The 15,528-nt window shown below is 35.0% G+C and overlaps 1 protein-coding gene across 1 annotated transcript in view; it reads right to left on the bottom strand.

Moving 5' to 3' along the window:
- The window catches only part of TTN (titin), a 379,890-nt gene that overhangs the window by 158,267 nt on the left and 206,095 nt on the right, over positions 1-15,528 (bottom strand). The window contains exons 111-134 of the mRNA XM_078681496.1: positions 14,763-14,840; positions 14,512-14,595; positions 14,290-14,370; positions 13,730-13,813; positions 13,066-13,164; positions 12,808-12,891; positions 12,147-12,230; positions 11,714-11,791; positions 10,830-10,913; positions 10,544-10,627; positions 9,113-9,196; positions 8,525-8,605; positions 8,161-8,241; positions 6,708-6,788; positions 6,451-6,561; positions 6,265-6,348; positions 5,591-5,671; positions 5,229-5,306; positions 3,784-3,864; positions 3,323-3,397; positions 2,694-2,774; positions 684-761; positions 453-536; positions 267-335 (exon numbers count right to left, since the gene is read on the bottom strand). Coding sequence (XP_078537622.1) covers positions 267-335; positions 453-536; positions 684-761; positions 2,694-2,774; positions 3,323-3,397; positions 3,784-3,864; positions 5,229-5,306; positions 5,591-5,671; positions 6,265-6,348; positions 6,451-6,561; positions 6,708-6,788; positions 8,161-8,241; positions 8,525-8,605; positions 9,113-9,196; positions 10,544-10,627; positions 10,830-10,913; positions 11,714-11,791; positions 12,147-12,230; positions 12,808-12,891; positions 13,066-13,164; positions 13,730-13,813; positions 14,290-14,370; positions 14,512-14,595; positions 14,763-14,840 — 1,989 coding nt within the window. The remainder of the gene's footprint in view (positions 1-266; positions 336-452; positions 537-683; positions 762-2,693; positions 2,775-3,322; positions 3,398-3,783; positions 3,865-5,228; positions 5,307-5,590; positions 5,672-6,264; positions 6,349-6,450; positions 6,562-6,707; positions 6,789-8,160; positions 8,242-8,524; positions 8,606-9,112; positions 9,197-10,543; positions 10,628-10,829; positions 10,914-11,713; positions 11,792-12,146; positions 12,231-12,807; positions 12,892-13,065; positions 13,165-13,729; positions 13,814-14,289; positions 14,371-14,511; positions 14,596-14,762; positions 14,841-15,528) is intronic.

Here is a 15,528-nt window from a genome sequence, read left to right as displayed (position 1 = left end):
TAGAATAATGATTATAAATGAATGGTATAGTAGACCTGTCAATACACGAGAAACCATCAACCACAATAGGGTAGTAGATCAATTCCTTCTCATTGACCATGACAATGAATGCAGATGTACCTTTGAACGTTACGAGATATATAGGTGTTATTGTGCCCAAAAACCCTTGATGAACAGTAGAATTGAACAATATTAAACTTTAAAGATGTTAGTGTTAAGGAAGAAAAAGACGTTCTTTTGAAAACTGCTTTCGGAGATGCATGTACCTTTCTTCAGTTCAACTTCTTTCTCTTTAGAAGTGGCTTTTTTTTCCAGAACAGCTTTTCTGTGCTCCTCTGTCAAAAATAACATTTTCTTTTTAGGATTTTGAAAATGGTTCAGAGGAATCATGTCCTCAGAAAGAACTGTATATATTCAAAAGTTAATTTCAGGACTATTATGAATGAGTGTACCTCTTGATAGTGGGGTTTCTTCTTTCGTAGTAACAGGAATGTGTACTTTTTCCTCATGGTCCACTTTCCTTGACACTTTAGGCACTTTAAAGATGTTACAGATTTTTAGTTACACAGCACACTAAACAATGAGACTTAATACGAAGTGTACAAAGACATAGACTTTCTTGAAGTTTTATTAGTGCAATGTAATAAAGTAATTGTAAAGCTTCTAGGAAGGAGGTGGTATACCTTTTACTTCTAGAACCTCTTCTCTCACTGGATCTGGTACAGCCTTTTTCTGAGGTGTAATCTTGGGCACCTCTGGTTCTTTAAAAGATATTAGTTTTGTTTTAGAGTAATGAACATGCTCCTCCACTTGAGACATGTGAGCTTATGGAAATGCTATAGTTTTGTTTAGTCCACACTTGCACTTCCAGGCCATAATTCCTCAATTCTTCTAAAATAATATATTGAACTCTCAGCTACTGCCTCATTATATTTGACTTGTTAGATTTGACTGTGCTCATTCTTCCCTATGAAAACTTTAGAACTTCACTGGCTTTTTATCTGAATGACTGATGTTTTCATTATATTTCTAACGTTGACAGAAACTATCTGTACATCGTAATTTCAGCATGACATGATAAATCAGTCTTCATTCGGTTGTCATAACAATCTATCTGCAGTTGGTTTTATTTTAACACTGCTCCTTGTCTTCTTCCATCTCTGAGATAAACTGGTCAACAGTGTAAACAAAGCAGAAGCTAGTTTGCACTGTTTGATTATTTTCCTAAGAGAGGCCTTGAAATTAAACTTGGGTATAAGGGACTCCTACAAATCATGCACACACTTCCTGTCTGATCCAGCAGTGGACTTGGGTTTAAAACATGTTTTGATATTACCAATGCGTACAGTGCTGTGTAGGAAAAGGTACTTATAACCAAGCTTATGACTGTATATCATATGAACATATCACAATTAGAATTGCTTGGTGGCTTAACACACATTTAAAATAAGTTCCTACTATATATCCAAAACAAGTGATTACAAGCAAAGCTTCTACAAGCCAATTAAGCTCATTGCACAGTACAAGAGAAGGCAATTCCAGTGAATCCTCTCAGCCTAATCGTACATATGGACATGTAGTGAAAGTATGACACATTCTACTTGATGTGGTTAAGAACATTTGTTATTGGATGAGAAACATGACACATAAACAGATCTGATATAACATTAACAAAAGTGTGAACAGAAACACCACATAAAAGTAATTGAAAAAATATTCATCTAAGAAACACAGGGCCAGATTTATCTTTGCTGTGTGAAAGGGAAAGTGCAGTAATGTACTGTATTACCATTATAAGGTGCATTCTTTTATTTCCTAGAGCTGGTGCACTTTTGGTTGCCTAGTGCCAATGCAGGGACCCTAGTGTTATGGTGCAAGTGTGCTTGCTTTTTAGGTAGGATTGTTTTTGAGCAGGAAGGGACACCGTCCTGCACAACAAGAATCCTGAGAGGCTTTTCGTCTTTCTACTTGTGCTGTATTCTTCAGCACACCTAGAAAGAGGAAAAAACAAGGAGAAATAAAGATATTTCTCCTCATTATGCCTTACCTGGGGAGGCGTAGCATTTTGATGCATAAAATCCATGTCTGGATATATGGGAAAACCCACACACCACTCATGGAATGCCTCCCTGACACTGAGTAACACAAGTCAGCAATTTGCGCTGCCTTGTGTTACTCTAGATTTATCAGACCATGCTGGGCCACGCATCGGTGGCCTTGCATGGTTGATAAATCACACTTAGGTTTTGCGTTGGCCTTGCGGGCCCTTTTGTGAGGCATAGGCGAACCTTGAGAAATCTGTCCCACAATGTTAAAACCTCATTAAAATAAGATGCTCACTAAAACAACACTAATACACATAAATACATGCCTTAGGATATGGTGTATAATGGAGTGATAGTGACATTATATTAATGAATGGAAGTAACTTTGAATTTTGGAACTTCTTTCTTTGGAACCAAATTGGGCACTTTCTGTGGAATTGTCTTATTTGGCACTTAGGTTCTCTAAACATATTAGTCATTTTTGTTAGCCAGACATTCAGAGTGCAAACAGTACAATACAATTTAAGGGGAAAATGAGTTGGGCACTCCTATATAATATTGAACATTTATGAATTTTTCAACCTCCTTCCCCTGTTTAGTTGGTAGTAAAGGTGCATTTCATGCAAGGTCTCTGAATAGCTCAAGTACCTTCCTCTTTTAGGACTACTTCTTTCTTAGCAGTAGAAGTGGGTGTTTTTCCTGGTACCACCTTCTTGGGCAGTTCCAATTCTTTGAAGAGATTAGTTTTGATTTAGACATTTCACAAAAGAACACATTACATCAATGGGCACATCATACATGTCACACACAAGTGAAATTAGACTGCCATTCAGGTATTTTCCACAGATACTGTATTTTTAGAAGTTATAGATATTAGCAAATGACTGACAAAGTACAGGCATAGAAACAAGAAAGACACACAGGATTAATGCATTATGTTGGTGATTAATTTTAGGAATGAAAACTGCTGATCTGAAAGTATACTTTGTAGCAATAACATATAAAATAAGCTATCCTTGAATAATTATAAGAAATGTAATTGAATGGTGCCACAGCCAATACATGTGAAACCCTCAATCATACTATATGTAATCGATCAGTACCTTCAAACTGTCACTGCCCACAAAGTTGAACTTTTAAGTGTTATGAGGTACACAGGTTTTATTGTGCCAAAACACATCACAAAGAGGTCAAATGAAACTGAATTAAGCCCTAAATATTTTACTTCTAAGAAAGAAAAAAGCCATTTAGAAAAGTGCCTTCAGAGAGTGATGTACCTTTCTTTGGTTCAACTTCTTCATCTTTAGGAGGAGCTCTTTCTTCCCAAAGAGCTTTCTTGGGCTCCTCTGTCACTTTAAAAATAATATTTTCATTTTAGGATTTTGAAAATGATTCAGTGGGATCATAACCTCAGAATGAAAATATTTTCAAAATTTAATTTGAGTATCATGAAGAATAAGTGCACCTCTTGCTGGTGTAGTGTCATCTTTTGTAGGAACAAGGGTGTGAACTTTTTCCTCACGGTGCACTTTTCTAGGCACTTCTGGCACTTTAAAGATATTATGTTTTTTTTAGTAAAACAACACCAAAAATGAGACAAAATACAAAGCAGAGAAAGACATACATAGACAAGGAAAGAGATTAAGCTTATCTTTCTTGAAGTCTCATTGGTGCAATACTTAGCAATGTGGAGATGTAATAAAGTAATTGTAAAACGTCTAGGAAGGAGGTGATGTACCTTTCACTTCTGGAAGCTCGTCACTCACTGGAACAGGTACAGCTTTTTTCTCAGGTGTAATCTTCTTGGGCACTTCTGGTTCTTTAAAAGATATTAGTTTTGTTTTAGACCGATAAATGTGCTCCTGCCACATGACAAATTTAAGCTTATGGAAATTATGTGCTTACTTTTAGTTCACACTTGCTGGTCAATATTCTTCAAATTTTGTTAAAGCATGTTTCAAACCCTCACTTACTGCCTCATCATATTAGACTTTTTAGCTTTGACTAAGCTTGCTTTTCCTAGAAAAAGCAATAGAAGCTCACTCAATTTTTAGCTGACTGGTATTTCCATTATATTTATAAAATTGACAAAAACTTTTTGGACATAATGATGTCAGTACTAGCATGCCATGACAACACAGATTCACTCTGCTATCATAAAAATCCCCAGTCTTTTTAATTTAATCAGAGCTCCTTTTTTGTCCTGAGAGATTCACATGATCAGAATAAACAAAGCACAAGCAATTTTACACTGTCTTATGCTTTTTTTTAACATAAGGCTGGAAATAAAAAGGGGCTCCTACAAAGCATGCCCACACCTGCTGTCTGTTTCGCCTGTGGCTTGGGGTTTAAAAACAAGCTCTGATACTGCTAATGTGTACAGTGTTGTATCAGATAAAATGTTTATGATTGTGTATTATATGTAGAGTGGACAGCAGAATTAGAATTGCTTGTTAATGTAACATACATTTGAAATAAGTTTCTACTACTTATCTGTCACAAGTCATTGAAAGGAAAGTACAAGCTAGTTTGGAGTATTTGATAATTATTCTAAATTTGCTTGGAAATTAAGACAGGTTAGAGGGGGCTACACAATAGTGCACACATGTCCTACCTATTTCATCCGCGAATTGAAGCTTATAACACATGTTCTGATACTACCAATGTGTATAGTGCTATACAGGAAATATATTTGCAACCAAGCTTATGACTGTGTATCATATGAACACATCACAATTTAAATTGCTTGGTAGTGTGATATACATCTGAAAGTAGTTTGTTATATATATATCACAAGTGATTGAAATCAAAGCTTGTGCAGGCTAATCAAGTCCATTCAGCTGTACAAGAGGAGACAAATGCATAAAATCCTGTCAGCCTTGATGTGCTGCTTTAGATTTGTACACCTAAAGTCATGTAGTAAAAGTGTAGCACATTCTCGTTGATGTGGTTAAGTAAATGTTGAAGATAGATGAAAAAGATGAAACATAAACAGATTTGACATTGAATAAACAAAAGAGTGAACAGAAAGAGCACATACAAGTAACTGAAAAGACACATTGTGTTAAACAAAACAACAAAAGAAGCTGTTCAACAAAACAATGCTTACATTTAACAAATAAAAGCTTTTGGGGTTGGTATATGATGAAGTGATGGTGACAGACCAAGGATGAATTGAAATACCTTTGAATTTTGAAACTTCTTTCTTGGGAACCAACTGAGGTACTTTTTCAGGAATCTTCTTCATTGGCACTTCAGGTTCTTTAAAGATATTAGTTTTTTTCTTAGCCAGTTATTCATAGTGCAAGCAATACAATAGTTGGCGATGGGAACAAATAGTTGGACACTCAAACGCAATATTGAACATGCATGATTTTTCAGCCCTCATTTCCGTTATATAACGCTGCCTTTAAGATACATTATGTATTTATAGTTTTGGATACTACAATGATTGGCATCTGCTCATATCAATACATCTGAGAAACTCATAAATTAATTAGTTGAGCATGTGCAGTCAATGCAAGGTCTCTGAATAGCTCAAATACCTTTCTCTTCTAGAGCTACTTCTTTCTTAGCAACAGTAGTGGGTGCTTTTCCTGGGACCACTTTCTTGGGAAGTTCAGGTTCTTTAAAGAGATTAGTTTTGATTTAGATATTTAGTATACAACACATTACATTACTAGGCAACACACATATCATACATATGTAAAATTAGTGAGGGAAAGGTAAGACTGTCATTAAAGAAGTCTCTCCACCCGTATGGGCTATTTTGAAGTTAAAGATGATATTAGCAAACAAAAGACATAGGACAGGCATATAAACATGAAAGCCATACAGAATGATTACACCATTTACATGAATAAACTACTGAATGAAGACAAATATAGACTGTTGATCTCCATTTGTAGAGATATTGTAGAGAATTGGTAGAGATAAAATATAAGTTACTAGCCCGGAATAATTATTACTAATGTTATTGAATGGTTCCCCAGTCAATATTATGAGAAACCATCAAGCACAATATAGGGAGTAGAGCAATACTTTCTAATTGACCATGAAAATGATAGCAGTAGTAATGTCAAATGTTATAAGATACACAGGTTTGATGCGCCAAAAAGCACATGGCAATCAGGTACAGTACAACACAATCAGACCTTAAAGGTGTTAGTGTTAGGAATGAAAATGTCTTTTAGAAAATTGCCTTTGGAGATGCTTGTACCTTTCCTTGGCGCAACTTCTTCCTTTGTAGGAAGAGTGGGAGGAACTTTTTCTTCCAGAACAGCCTTCCTGGGCTTCTCAGCAACTTTAAAGATAACGTTTTCTTTTTAGGATTTGAAAACAGTTCAGTGGCATCATAACCTCAGAACATACTTTTTCAAAATGAAATTACAGGGCTATCAAGTACCTTTTGCTGGTGGCACATCCTCTTCTGTAGGAACAGGGATGAGTACTTTTTTCTCATAGTCCACTTTTTTAGGCATTTCAGGCACTTTAAAGATATTATTTTTTGTTAGTTCTACAACACAAAACAATGAGACATAACACAAATTGTAGAATGATATAAACAAGGAAGATCAAGCTTGAAAACTATGTGGTGCAATAGTCAACAATGTGGAGATGTAATGAAGTAATTGTAAAGCTTCTAGGAAAGAGGTAGTATACCTTTCACTTTGGGAGCTTCTTCTTCCACTGGAACAGATACAGCTTTTTTCTCAGGTGTAATCTTCTTAGGTGCTTCTGTTTCTTTAAAATAGATTTGTTCTGTTTTAGCATCATAAATTTGGTCCAGTCACATAACAAATGTGAGCTTATGGTAGTGATGGGCTTATGCTTAGTTCACACTTGGATTTTCATGGTTCTTCAATTATTACTAAAGCATGGTGTAAATCTTCAGTTTCTGCCTCATCATACTTCTCTGTAAGCTTTAATTGTACTTGTTCCTCCCAGAAAAAAAAACACAAAGTGCAAGCTATCCAAGGCTTTTTCTAACATAAGCAGAGAAGTCAAAGTAGGGATGGAGGGGACTCATGCACATAATTCACAGATTTGCTGTCTGCTTCAACAGTGGATTCAGGTTTCAAAACACATGTTCTGATACTGCCAATGTGCATAGTGTTACATGAAAAGATTGCTGTGACCAAGATTATGATTGTGTGTCATATACACACATCCGAATTAGAATTGCTTGCTAGCATAAGATATATTTGAAAGGAGTTTCTACTACTACATGAGTATCACAAGTGATTGAAAGCAAATCCTCTGCAAACAATGCTCATTTTGAAGAACCAGAAGAGACGCATACAGCAAATCTTCTCACCCTACTTGTGCTCCTTTATATTTTTAAACATAAGGACATGTTGTGAAAGTATGGTGCACTCTTTGACCTACATTTTGTTATTTGGTGAGAATATAAAACATAGACTGATCGAACATAAAATTAATAAAATCGTGAAGAGAAGGACCACATACAGATAATTGAAATAATCATTCAATTTAGGAACACAGTAAAATAGGACATTGGACAAAAACACACCACTATACAAACATGTTTATGGGATGTTGTATGATGTAGAGATGGTGATATTGTAATGATGAAATTAAGTACTTTTTAGCTGTGGAAATTCTTTGTTGGGAACCAGCTCAGGTAAATTGGTGGAAAAGGTTTCTTGGTACATCAGATTCTTCAAAAATATTAGTTGTTTCTGTTAGATATTCATAGTATAAACAATTCAAATCAGGGTGATGGGAAAATAAATAGTTGGCCACTTAACCCCTTCGATGCTTGTGACGGAACAGTTCCGTCATGAGCACCGGTTGGGCTGTGCTAATAACGGAACCGTTCCGTCACGGCCCGCCCGTTTTTTAGAACCTTCAGCACAGCGCGAAAATTCACGCCGCGCTGAAGGTGTTAATATATAACAATGAGTAACAATTAATTTTTCAACCCTCATTCCCCTCCTTACCAAACTTTGCCTTTAAAGATACATGATGTATTTATGTTGGTAGATATTAAAATGATTGCCATCTGCTCATATTAATACATCACATAATAAATTAATGAACTATTTCGTAGTTAACATGAATTTCATGCAAGGTCTCTCAATAGGTCAAGTACCTTTCTCTTTTAGGGCTACTTCTTTCTTAGCAACAGACATGGGTACTTTTCCTGGGACCGACTTCTTTGGCAATTCAGGTTCTTTAAAGAGATTAGTTTGGATTTAGACTTTTAACTTACAAACAATTCATACTGATGGGTACAAACATCACAAACATCAGTCTTGGGGAAATGTAAGAGAGTAATTCAGCTGGTTCCCTAGATGTCATATTTTGCAGTTAAAGGTGGTAGCAATAAATGATTGAAAAGTAAAGGCATGAAAGACATACAGAATGAATACATTATGTAGATTATAAATCTACTGAATGAAGACAAAAGTGGCCTGGTGATATCAAGGTATGCTTTGTAGAGATAACATAAATACCTTTCAATTTGGGGGTGTCTTCTTTCTTTGGTGCTGGAATGTATACCTTTTCAGGGACAGCCTTCTTATGTATCTCCGGTTCTTTAAAAATATTGATATTGTAAAGAAAATGTAAATCTATTGAAAGTTGGTGAACTTTTGTTTGACTTTTGTCATAATTATGATGGATCAACTGTTATTTGATATGCGATATGTGCTATAGCAGTAATATTCCAAAAAGTTAATTATTTACAAAAGTTAGAAAATCGTTAATTTTTGGGAGGGTTAATATAAATCTATTTTTCCTCTTGAGGCTACCTATTTTAATCTCCTGTTCATGTGATTATCATTACATATATCTATGGTAATTTAAAATGTGCAATCACACATAGGCACATCCATTTCTATGAAATATTGTGTCATAGTTCAGAGTGTACATGGTTATATTGAAGGAATGTTCTTAATGAGAAACCGTTTAATTATAGATACTAGTTTTTGTGTTAAAGTCAATGACTGTAATACTTTTAAAGCATCATTATAATTGTCATTGATTATGCTGATTATTTTAGGAATGATGAAGAGGTTAGTTAGCCATGCCAAGTTCTATACCTCTGGTTCGAGGGGCTTCTTTTATTTTTGGTGTGATAACATGTTCCTTTTCTTCTAGTATGATTTTCTCAGGAATTTCAGGCTCTTTAAAATATGAGTAAGTGAAATCACATAGTAAAATTACTCTTTAAAGGCAGAAAACAAGTTTATAGAAAAAATACAGACATGTAAAGTGATAATTGCCAGGTATACTTGAATATGAATATGATGTGCTTTGTTACTGCCTTATGGGGCATCATCCTTATCCTGCCGCAGCATGCTTATAAGCCATGGTTCTGATAACAAACAGGGAAAACCTAGTGCAATTTGTGTGGAGAAACACTGTATATCTGAAATTTAGAATGATATGGAAATTGAGCACCCAGTAAATATTTAGCTTAGTAGTTTCAGAATTTAATGCGTGCAGAATTACCAAATGTGATTAGTTAAGAGAGGAAATGAGGACAAAAGTATTCTACTGGGTATGCTAAAACTTATACCTAGTGGGGGAATTGAATTTGTTGGTATTACCACAGGAATTTTGATTTGCTACAAACAAAACTTTTATAGGTCAAGATACGGAAATATTCATAAGCGAGGGAGGTAAAATACCCCTAACAAATCATAGTATTTGCTAAAATGCTATTGGGCACCTAAAGAGGATTTAAAGAGAATACTGTGTTGACACACATACAGACACACACATACCAATTTGCAGAATGTAATTAGAGCGCAGCAATACATATTCTGCTGTTATTTTGGTTTTTATAAAAGTTCTATGTAACTGATAGCTCACACTCCATTGTGTACATAGTCCTCTGTATATTCACAAAGGCTACTTTATCGTTTATGCTCAAATGATAACAATACTTAGCTGTCCATTACATTATAGCATACTGCCATTTATATTCGTGTATTTGAGAGATTACTGGTAATCATTCCTCAAGAATCACTGTAAACAACCAAAATTGTGAGCATAAAGGAAAAATAGCTATTCAATTCAATATTATTTAATGGGATGTTTACATTGAGCAGTCATGTACCTAGTGCATTGAACTGGCCTTTAACGTAATAATTATACAACCTACCAAATTATTCTATTTGAAAAGGCATAAGTATCCCACACTTCTGTGACTTGTTGGTACTGGATTTCAGAATAAATTACAGAGATTACCCTTAGTGAAGAACTTTACATGCATATAAAAGTATTTCTTGTTTTCAATATAGTTAGAAATGGGTTAAGATTTTATCAAAGATATTAGGCCAATTTTGAAGTTTTGTTATAGCAAGATTTTAGTATACATTTGAAACTATTTACAGACAGCAATGACAAGCAGGAGACATAAATCTTCAAAGCGGACAGCTTTATAAAGCAGACAGAGTATATTTCAAGATTACTACTTCACAAGAAAAGTGTTCTCAATTTAAACTTTTAATGAGGACTCAATGTACCTTTAACTGCTGGAAAAGTCTCCTCTTCAGATATCTCTGTAAGAAACTTTTCTTTTGGGACAGCTTTCACAGGTAGTTCAGGAACTTCAAAGATATTAGCTTTGTTTTAGAAACTTGAAACATGTTTATTTGAAATTTACTGAAGCGTAATTTGCACATGTATCACAACAAAGACAACATATAAGAACTGGTACATATGACTTTATGAAGTTTGATAACATGATGGTATGTTGTCAAGATGAAATGATAGATGAATACAGAGGATTCAGATGAAGACTCCAAGTACCTTTAACTGTGGAAACGTCCTCCTTTTTGGGCACAGAAACATGGATTTTCTCCTCAGGAACAGCTTTCTTGCGCAGTTCTGGTACTTTAAAGATATTTGAATTTTAAAAACTTAAAAGCTATTTTGTGTAGATGATCCACAACAGGTATGCACATTACATCTACAGATAAATAACACAAAACAAAACGGAAAACCACTCCAATGCACTCCACCTCCATATTTTAAAAGGGGAACAGTAAGGAGGACAATTGAAGGGCTTGGGGTAGTTTAAGGGAAAGCGCTGGGTGGGGGGTCAGGGTAGTGTAAGTAAAGGGGCAGGGTTTTAGGCCTTAAGGCAGTAGATGGGTATGGGTAGTCGGGGTAGTTGTTAGGGCTGGGGGTATGTTGGTAGGTTTCTAGACAATAGAAGGAGTTGGGGTAATTTAAGGAACAGTGCAGGGGCGGGGTAGTGTAAGTAAAGGGGAAGGGTTTTAGGCATCAGGGCAGGGGGAGGGAAATGGAAAGAGTCAACACGAGTGGAGTAGGGGTAGTGTTAGTAAAGCAGCAGGGTTTTAGGAACGGGTGCGGGTGGGGTCAGTCAGGGGTGTGGGTGGTTGGGGTTGTGGTGACCGTAGCCACACATACCCCTTTACCATGCATGCCTATACCACTAAATTGAGTGGTAAAGGAATGCATGGTTAAGACGCATTCGTGGTTTTGGCTGTGTGGTAAAGGCACGCGTGGTTAAACCATGCATGCTTCTATCATACAACCATTTTGAGAATGTGTTGTATATATCTACACATGCCATGATGACATGTAGTATTGCATTGATTATTAAAATTAACTTTTCTATTTGTTCGGGTGCTAAAATGTGAAAAGTTTGAAATAATGGTTCCATATACCTTTTAATGGTGGAACTTCTTCTTTTTGTGGAACCTTGATTTTTTCCTCAGGGACAACTTGCTTACGCAGCTCAGGAACTTTAAAGATAGAGATTGTTTTTTAATTCACATATATACTCTAAAATATGTTGAATGTATCAAGATTACAATATTTTGGTTTACCCAGCATTATTGTTCTACCTCAAATAAGCCCCTAAATATTAAAAAGTGGGGTTGAACAAGCTATGTATCATTTTATTGTCTGATCAAATGAAGAGCAATTACAAGTTATTGAGAATATTTAACTGATTTGATTGGTGTGAGCTATGGGTATAGCTTACACATTGTCATATTTCCTTATAGTTTGTCTTCCGTAACCCCACAAATGTTTTTCATGACAACATTTAACTTTATAATAGATTTTATCACTATAACAGATTGAAAAAAGAGGTACCTTTGGCAGGTGGGGCCTCCACTTTTTTGGGAACAACAGCTGGAACCTTTTTCTCTGGAACTGCTACCATAGGCACTTCTTGAACTTTAAATATATTCAGTAGTTTTTGTTAGTTATTTTAGACCCAGTTTTTATATATAAAGATATTCTTTGTACTACATGAACAAAAACTGTGTTTTTGTTTATTTTAACAGTTGGCAAATGTGCAGATATTTATATAAAGGTTTGGCAATGAAAAAAAATGGCGTTTTGAATAAACTATTATTTGGATTAGAAACAAAAGACAAGTTACTAATTCAATAACCTAACAAGACAAAATTGTCTATAGTGGTCTCTTATTTGTTCACATAATTCAGTAACACCTCTATCAAATGCCCTGCATTGCTAGTGGGTGGCCCATTGTTTCCCTAAGGCCTAGACTACCCCTAATAATGCTACAATGCATATATTGTTTTTGTGAATGAGTAGTCATATAACAATATTTTTTTTAAAAACTTTGCTGTGAGCAGTAATTTGCTTTAACTGGTTAAAAATGAATTGTGTTTCAGCATAACATTGGTGTTGACTTTTTTGTTTCCTGAACATAGCTGTACTTGTAATATGGAAAGTGATTATGTAAAAGGACTACACATTTTATAAACATATAATGGCTTCTGTATACCTTTAGCTGGTGAAATTTCTTCTTTTTCTGGGATGGTCATTGGCACCTTTTCATCTTGCACCATTCTCTTGGGCAACTCTGGCACTTTAAAAAAAGTGTTTTCTATTCATAAATCTTAAAACGTACAGACATCAAGCTGACAAAAAGGGCATGATGACTAGGACAGACAGAACCATTAACTCTACTGATGGAGTAAGTATGGAAGCTACTGATGATTGATGAAAGAATGAGTGATTGTTTGATGAAGCTTCTATGTACCTTTCACAATTGGAGCCTTTTCCTTCTTCGGAACTGGAACAGGCACTTTTTCCTCTGGAACTTCTTTCTTTGGTATTTCTGGCACATTCAAGACAGTATCTTTGATTTGAAATGTTAAAAGCATACATGTAACAAAACAACATACAAAATAAAAACACACACGTAGGGGCAGGAACACTGCGGTGTTATTTCATAGAAAATGAATGTACTAATTCAACAGAAGTAGACTGTTGTATCTCACAAACATTAAAATGACAACAAGGACATACTGACTTTGTTGATAGGTTGAACATTTAACTGAAACAATGAAGCAAGAATGGAAGAGACTGAAGACAAAGAGTTATTTAATGAAGCTCCAATCTTTCATAGCTGGAAGCCACTCTTCCCTAGGGATTAAAATAAGTACTTTTTCTTCTGGGATAAGTTTCTCTCGTATTGATGGTACTTTAAAATAAGTACCTTTGGTTCAGAATTTCAAAAGCATTCAAACATAATAAAAACAAAATGCAAAGTAAGAAAGACAAAGGAAAGCAAACACAATAGTAACAGCTCCTATTGACTGGATACAACAACCAAACAGAGATAGACTGGGCACACACATTACAATGTGATAGAAAAAGTGTGTTGTGAAAGTCTTATTGTTTTATGAAACATAAATGTGTACCTGTTGGAGAGGGTGCCTCTTTTCTGTGTGGAACAGGGACAGTGACTTTTTCTTCAAAAACAGGTTTCTTTTCCATCTCAGGCCCTACAAGTGTATTCAGTTTACAATATTAAAAATCCTGTTTTCTAATTAAAATATTTGAAAATAAAGTGATAACTTGTAAAAGCTAGAATGGGCATTTCCCTTGTGTTAAAATGAAGTATGTATGTTTAACAAAGGTGTATTAGCCATTAGAGAGGCCATTAGAGAGGCTACATTAATGCCATGTTGGAATTATAACTGTTGAATTATCCATGGTACTTATCTCATAATGGAACCATGTCATTCCTTGAGACAGAAGGGCAAACTTGTATGTGTGTGTGCGCGGGTGGGGAGTTGCATGTGATTTCCGTTGATGAAGTTGAAAATGGCGACTAATGGCATTGGAGGTATTAATGTTTTAATCTCTTACTACAGCTCCACTTCAATGTACACTAAATATTCACAAATAGACATGATTAAACACTGACAAAAAACACATAGGAAGAGTTTAAAATAATTTATGTGTAAAATTAATGTACCTTTGACTGTTGGCATTTCTTCTCTCTTAGGAGTAGGAACAAGCTTCTTTTCTTCAGGTACAACTTTTCTGAGCACGGGCACTTTAAAAACATTAGTCTCTATTAGGAATACTTAATCCTTGAACTCAACAGTTGCAAAAGAATAAGAGTATCCCAAGCCATCTAAAAGACCCTCATCTTAATCATTTCTAAGACAGAGCTAAAAGGGAAGAATATGTATACCTTTAGCAGACGGGGCCTCTTCTTTTACAGGAACAGTAATGGGTGTCCTTTTCTCTGGAACAACTCTCTTCTGCAGTTCAGGAACTTTAAAGATATTATTTAGATTTTAGGATCATTAAAAAACATGGACACTTAAGGAACAATAAAACGTCACACAGAACTAAGACCAAAGACACACATAGATATGCTACACAGAAAGGGACACTAATGAAACAGATTGATTAAAAGATAAAGATAAAGTGGTCTTGTACCTTTTGGTGGTGCAACTTCCTCCTTTTTAGGAACTGCAATTGGCCTTTTTTCTTCCGGTTTCTTTGATAATTCACGCACTTAAAAGATATCATTTTGTTTCAGAATGTGACCATTCATATAAAACACACATGAAACAAACACATTGACATAGGACACAGAACAAGGATTCTAAAAATGGGCTGTTACAGCAATTATAATTTAGGAAATTCACAGAAATTGACAATATGTTTAAATAGGTTCCTATTTTCATATATGTTTTCAGATATTTACCACAATTCTCCAAAGAGTTTATTGTTTTGTGGCCTTCTGTTACAAGCCAATGTAACATTTAGTGAAATAAATCAGAACATTCCAAAGGCTATGTTGTAATTGCATACCTTTTAAAATGATTTTTAATAGAATACGCTTATTCGAAAATCTTAATTTTAAACTATGCAGTTTACATTGTGCGCACATCACCAACATATGCAGATTCATGAAAGTAAGCTTCCTGTTTGATGTTTGTGTGGTTTCTGAATAGGGAGTGTTCAGTTTTTTATAGATCACTGAAAATGTAACATATATTCATTTTCAAGGAGCTCACTGAAACCAAATGCTCAATATGATTCCTCTCATGAGCAATCGTTTAAGTGCTATATTTCTTTTTTCCTTCAGGTGTGTGTAAATGCACAAATTAGAATGACCAGACTAATAAAAAAAACAATCAGTTAGTAGGAACGTAGATCAGATTTGTATTTGTTTTACATGAGATGGACAAATATTTCC

The sequence above is a fragment of the Lissotriton helveticus genome, chromosome 3_1 (genome assembly GCF_964261635.1).
Source record: "Lissotriton helveticus chromosome 3_1, aLisHel1.1, whole genome shotgun sequence".
In the NCBI taxonomy this organism is placed as follows: domain Eukaryota; kingdom Metazoa; phylum Chordata; class Amphibia; order Caudata; family Salamandridae; genus Lissotriton; species Lissotriton helveticus.
The sequence above is the reverse complement of the archived record's forward strand: the minus strand, read 5'-3'. Positions and strand labels throughout refer to the sequence as shown.